Source organism: Lepisosteus platostomus, chromosome 1, assembly GCF_059453375.1.
Source record: "Lepisosteus platostomus isolate fLepPlt1 chromosome 1, fLepPlt1.hap1, whole genome shotgun sequence".
In the NCBI taxonomy this organism is placed as follows: Eukaryota; Metazoa; Chordata; class Actinopteri; order Semionotiformes; family Lepisosteidae; genus Lepisosteus; species Lepisosteus platostomus.
Genome location: NC_142611.1, coordinates 65,059,852 through 65,066,718, shown reverse-complemented (window position 1 = coordinate 65,066,718; position 6,867 = coordinate 65,059,852). Strand labels below are relative to the sequence as shown.

General features: G+C 41.0%; 1 protein-coding gene across 1 annotated transcript; it reads left to right on the top strand.

Moving 5' to 3' along the window:
• The first annotated feature begins 578 nt into the window (after positions 1-578).
• Positions 579-6,623, top strand: LOC148678465 (homeobox protein Hox-C11a-like). The gene is made up of 2 exons (XM_088633569.1): positions 579-4,172; positions 5,648-6,623. Exons 1-2 carry the CDS (start codon positions 3,479-3,481, stop codon positions 5,878-5,880), a joined length of 927 nt encoding a protein of 308 aa, XP_088489695.1. The 5' UTR covers positions 579-3,478; the 3' UTR covers positions 5,881-6,623.
• Positions 6,624-6,867: the final 244 nt, after the last annotated feature.

The window sequence follows — 6,867 nt, the reverse complement described above, 5'->3', positions numbered from 1 at the left end:
TTTTTTTTTATTTTTATTTTTGTTTACGAGTTCTACTGCTCTCCAGGTACAGTTTATGTTCGCGTTGACATCCAATCTAATCTCTTCCCTATGTGACGTGGAGATATAGAGATGTCGTTAAACACCGGCCTTATTTACAGTCCTACTTGCCATGAATATGGAATGCTCTTTCTGTAAATTGTTTCGCACAGTGAGAGGGGATTTCTAGGGCTTTGTGGCGAATTTCTGCATCTTTTATATTCCAATAGTTAATGATCCCTATTTGCACCGCAGTGAAACAGCACCGCTGTTACTCCTATATTAAATCTAGCTGTAATTCAGCGGGAATTATACTTCCTACGGAGCGAAGCCTAATTAACCGAAAATCTATCCCAATTACGAATGCCTGACTGCCTTTGCTCGCTCCTTTATCAATGGCGTTTTTATTCATTTTTTGTTCAATACCCAATTAACCGTTGTATTAAACAAACATAAATGTAATATGTAAGTAAAACCTATCGACTTTGGGTGAGAAACGCAGAACGATCTGATCGCGAGGGGGGCATCAATCGTTGCATTTAGCTTGTTTTTTTTTTTGGGGGGGGGGGTGGGGGTTGGGATATTATGTTTATATATTTTCTTTTTTTACAGCCTCCAACTAAACTTGTCCTTCCTCGCTGTTACTCCGCTTTCCTCTCCTGTTTTCAGGAAGAACAAAGGAATCTCGCCTCAAAGCAGCCATTCGTAGTTTTATGGTAGCCGGGGAAAAGAATTTTAGTGGTCAAATTCAAGTGCTGTGTGTCTGGGCAGCTGTCTGCTTTCTTTTTACTCGATTGTAGGAATCTCCCGGCCTAACCTTTTATCTGCAAAAAAAAATGGAAGGAAGTAAAACTAACTATCCCCGATCTAGTATCGGTGACACAAACCTTTCTCGTTTTTTTTTTAATTTTAAGACTGTGCGCGACCCGTGTTAATACTGACAAATATGTGTAATGCATATTAAATTTAGTGTATATCTCGAATACCACATTCCAGAGAAACACGGCAGGGGAAATGTTCCCTGGAAGTATACAAACTGGAGTACAGAGAGGATTATGAACTAAAACATGTTGTCGTATATACAGCGGTGTCTTGCGAGTACTTGGGGTTGATTTCCTGCCACATAATATTTTAATGAAGAGAAAACCTGGCGAAATAATTAGCCTCGTAAACAATTGCTAGTCTTATTAGTTTTACTTGGTATTAATATTGGTCTATAAAGCGCCCAGTAAAAAGGTCCTCTGACAGTTTAATTAAAAGTTCGCCCCCAAAGCTGTGCGAAGCGATCGAAATTGTGTCAGGCGACAACGCCGAGTCCTGCGTTTCAGAGCATTTATCTGCGATTTCCTTGTTGAAAATGGAGAAATGGGAAGAATCCAAAATCTGATCTGTATTGAATGTTTGCATGCAAGAGCACGGGCAAATCGCTGTATCTCCAGGCGCGCCTTCTATCTCTACCGCCTCTTTTAGTGTGTTGGGTTGAGAGAGTGATTTTGTGTCTGTGAGAGCACAGGTTATATAAATGTCTGCCGCTAAGAAGTCTGAGCTGATAGCTTATTTTATCTGCGAATAAATCAGACATTATTCGGCCAAAATTCAAAACTCTTTATTTTCGCTCGGGTAGTTCTGCCTTTTCTTTTTTTTTTTAAAAAAAAAAGGCAACATTAACATTTCATGCCTTCGGCCACTTGAAATGATGAGAACGTTTTTTAAAATATGTTTTATGGGTTCTTGAACCTGGGAAACACGTTAAGAGAGAACGGTGGGGGCAGGGAGCTCAGTGAGTGTTGCGTTTTAAAAACACCAAAATATGCCTACACTTCACGTGTTTCTCCCAAGACCAATTTTCTGTAAGAATGGAAATGAGACGTTTACATACGTCTTTCGATTGCTGAGGGAAAAAATACACCCAAAACTGACAGAATTATTTAATTATTTTCATTTTTATTTAGTGGATACTCGCTTTCTCTGTTGTCCGGTGTATTTCGCACCGTGTCTGTCCGAAATAGACCGGACAACAGAGTGTATTACACCACCTGACTGCTGTTAAGGCACTGTTGTAATCGTCTGTCGCCGTTTTAATTTTATTTACAGATGTTTAACAAAAATATTCCTTTAAACTCGACCATGGATAATGCGTCTATATTTTGTCTCGTGCCCAGGCGGCATCAGCAGGCCTTTTTATTCTAAGTATGTGTTGTCCTTAGATAACTACTAGCGCAGATTTTTTTGCGATATGCATAACATATATATGTACGAGCGACACACATAGAGGAGAAAGTCGTTCTTCATGTGTCTGCAAATTAATAATATTTGTGCAATGTTGTTTCGCACACCGTAGAGCAAATTAAACGGTTTGTATTTGTGTAACAATCAACTAAAAATGTGTCGTTTACGTGAATCTGGGCTAAAGATTGAGAACGACGCGGCGGACTAAAGGCCTAACACACGTTAGCTTTTAAGAAGAGGCATTTTCATTTCAGAAACCAAATTAAAATCCTCAAGTTAATAGCCGTGTTACGGAAGATAGATTACTTTAATAGCAGTCACTAATTTTATTTAGCATTACAAATAAGGCAGGCTGCATGTTCTTCAACATTGATTGATCATAAAGCCGTGCATTAAAGATTCAATGCGGTACTCTAATAATATTAAATATTTAATAAAAAATCTAGGGAGATTTTTGCAGTATTTATTAAGTATTGACTGGAGTGCTCGGGTTAGTACCGTGATATATCTGCGTGCTGGCAGCACAGCTCATTGGGATGGCTGTAGAGAAGGTGTGGAAGGGCTGTGTGTGTTTTGAGGGGTATGGTGGTATTTTAGGGTGATCAGGGCACCATAACGGCAACACAAACTTGGCAAAGCCTACCCCTTTTGGGGTTGGAGTTTAGGAAGGTGGTAACATTCAATAATCTTCACTTATGCGGCCCCTTTGTATGCGAGAGGATTTAAAGAAAGCCCATTGTACTTTCGTATTTTTTTCAGCTGCATTACAAACACTTCCCAATTAATTTTGACACGAAAATCAAAAGAAACTCGCTCGCTCTATCTATGAAATTCCTTAACATTGTGATGCGTGCTTGTAAATCTCTTTCACTTTGCAACATCGTATTTATAAGGGGGTGTTTTCGCTCTCTCTCTCTCTCTCTCAGCTTTGCTCGTCTCGGGTGCCTGCTAAGGGAGTTGCCTTAAAGAAAATAGGCAGAAATCTGCTATTGATTTTCATAATGCTCCTGCGGTGTTTTGAAACCAATCGTTTGAACCTCCGAGATCTTACCTAAGTGGACCACTCCTACGCATCTAAGTGTTCCAAATTGATATATGACAATATCTACTTTCGATCACGTGTCTCGGGGCGACTTAGACGGATAGCGCGTCATCTCGCCTTCCCAAATTTTCCCCTTCTGCAGTTCGATTCCAAAACATCTATCTATAGAGCCAGGCAACGGGGAGAAAGATGTTTAACTCGGTCAATCTGGGGAACTTCTGTTCTCAGACGAGAAAAGACAGGACTTCCGACTTTGGGGACAGAGCGGGCTGCGCCTCTAATCTTTATCTTCCGAGCTGCACTTATTACGTCCCCGAGTTTTCTGCGGTCTCCTCGTTCCTGCCACAGGCCCCGTCTCGACAAATCAACTACCCTTATTCCACAAACCTTTCTCAAGTGCAGCCTGTCCGGGAAGTTTCTTACAGCTTGGACCCACCGAGTAAGTGGCACCACAGAAGCAATTATACATCCTGCTACTCAGGAGACGACTTGGTGCATAGGGAATGTCTTCCGCCATCCACCGTGACCGAAATGCTCATGAAAAACGAAAGCGTGTACAGCCACCACCACCACCACCACCACCACCCCAGCTCAAATCATCCGTCCACGGGGTTTTACTCCGGCGTGGGGAAAAACAACGTCCTTCCGCAGGGCTTTGACCGCTTTTTCGAGAGCGCCTACTGCGGCGCGGAGCCCCCGCCGGAGAACTGTGTACAGAAGAGCGAGGCGGGCAAGCTGGAGGCTGAGCACGAGCCCGGCGCTCTCCCCAGCGCCGCGGACGCGGAGAAGGACCCCGAGGATGAAGAGGAAAACACAAATTCGGGCTCCTGCGCCTCTTCCTCGGCCACGAAGGACGGCAGCCCTAGCAAAGGGAACCACTCGAGTAGGTATAGAGCCGTAAATGGGAAAGGTTAAGGGACTAGCCCGATGTTTTGTCGGTCAGATTTTATGTGGAGTTTTATAAGCATTCAAAGGATTTTATTATAACCTACAAAGCTCTTTCTTCCAACGAGAAGAATTTTTACGATGGGAAAATCGCTTTGAAAAAAAAACGGGATGTGATACACAGGCGCAGCTATCTCAGAGTCTGTGAAATTTTAAGAGCGCGATATTGTGACAAATGTTAACTTTGATCATGAACTTGCGTTGGGCATTTTAAGGGATTTTCTCGTTGGGCTGTCGAGGGTAAAAACCAATTGGGCAGAACAGTGCTTTTGGCGTCCTGTGAATTCCTGCGATTTTACCTCCAGCCGCCTGAGCGCAAACAAACCCAGAGCAGGAGGGCACAGCAGCGATATCGCACAGGCGAGACCGAACAATAAAATACACAACGTGGTTTTTTTATTGTAATAGAGAATCTACCCCCTGCTGTATTTTCAAAATTACAATTCACCTGCCTAGCTAAATTCTCATTCTATATAAATATGCAAAACCTGCAAACCTACACATTCTTTAAATGAGAGGTGCAGTTTCTACGCTTGTTATTAACACCCAATGCAGTTCCACCCGTGTGTCCTTTACATTACTACGACGTATTTTACTGGGGTATCATAAGTTATTCTCATTGCATTTACGGTCCTTAACCTTTTTCGTTGTTTTTTAGCGATTTCCACGTTACAAAGAAACACGCTTTTAATTTTTTACACTAGAGCGAACAGGCCGAAGCGGCGTGGTGTAGTCTGATTCGTGTAGTAATGCCTATAGGTATTACAAACAATTATAATAGTACAGCTGTACATTCTGCAGTCACTTTGTGTCTGAACCTAAGTTGGTCCATGGTCATTTCACCATGGAACAGTAAGTGCTTTGGATGGGAAAGGAATCGCCAAGCCTAATTTGAATCTACCCATGAGATGGTAACAGAAAGAGCTACAATCTTCGTGAAATCTACTCTCACAATCTTTTTTCAAAATTTCGCTAAATAACACAGTGGTGTCAGCAATGGACACCATACATGTAGTACTGTCAGTAATGCAAAATGAATAAACCCTCTGTCAGTGTTATTATGTTATTCACATATGGTGCAAATAAATACACAACTATAGACGAAACACAGAGAAGCGTTCAATGGAGTCGAAGACTCTTGAATGTGAATCTGAAGACGACCCAAAATCAATCACATTTTCTATGAAAATAGTTACAATAATCGTTTCCCCTCTTGTATTATTTAAAAGGCAGCTGGAGAGAAAGACAGGTCGCACGTCAAATGTCAGAACATGTGCAACTCACATATGCCAAAATAGTGACATTTCTGAGCGCAAATTGAAAACAAGTCAGTCAGTGTGAAAGAAGCGAGGAGAAGCGCGAGACGGGTCTGTCCTTGACTTTCCATTTCCTGTTTGATTGTTTCCTGTGAAGGTACCCCTCGCACGCGGAAGAAGAGGTGCCCATACTCCAAGTTTCAGATCCGGGAGCTGGAGCGCGAGTTTTTCTTTAACGTTTACATCAACAAGGAGAAGCGACTCCAGCTGTCCCGAATGTTGAACCTCACCGACCGCCAGGTCAAAATCTGGTTTCAGAACCGCAGAATGAAGGAAAAAAAACTGAGCCGAGACCGTTTGCAGTATTTTTCGGGCAATCCTTTGTTGTGAACTCTAAGCATACAGAAATGCTAAAAATCATACGAATTATTACTATTATTGGTATTAGTAATAATAATTTTCACAACAGCAGTTCCAGTTACTCCTGTATCAGAAGGAAAAGGAGAAACATTCTGATTTCGTCCAGCCTTGGACTACGGAGTGACCAAGAAAGAGTCGAGTTTGTGTTTCTGCAATAAGAAATTGATCAAGAACCAGCAAAACGGGACAAGAACTCTGAGGTTTTTATTCAGAAAAATGTCAAAAACGACAATTAGGAAAGCAGAAAGAGTGATCAAAGTGGAGACGCAAAATAGACAGATTTTGTATTTAAACAATTTGTGAATATGTGAATATACTTCATTTAGTACAGGCGAGTCTTCAGTTTCCTCCGGGTCCGCCATAGGGTTCATTGTTTTCATTATTCTAAATATTTTTATTTCGCATTTTATAAATATTATCTATAATATTATAAGTGTTGAATGTGCTCAGAACAGTTTTATTTTTTCTTCGATTTTATATGTCACTTCTCCCTTCTCTCTTTCTTTCTTGCCTTTCTTTCTTAGTAAACACATTTGCTAAATGTTTCTATGTTAAATAAAAGCCTTGATCGTTCTTGTATCACCCATTACATTGGAATGAATCCATGCAGCAAAATAAAATCGTGGCAGATCTGTATATTCTGCTATTACGAGGCCAGAACTGTGGCGTGAACAATCTGTAATAAACTCAGTCTTGTGTGGACGCTATGCAAAGTTACGTTTTTGATTGTATTTTGTTTTGGGGGCGTCTTTCTCCCATCAACCCCAAAAACAGATGAAAAAAAAGAAACCAGGAACTGAATGATTCGATCCATTAACTTATTTGTTATTATGCTTGATCACGATATAAGAGGGAGGCAACCACATGTGTTCTGTGCATTTTGGAAGATGATTGAAATATAAACTAAAATAATGTTTGGGTTTCTTAAATAATAAAAAAAAATGTTTGAAACAATAA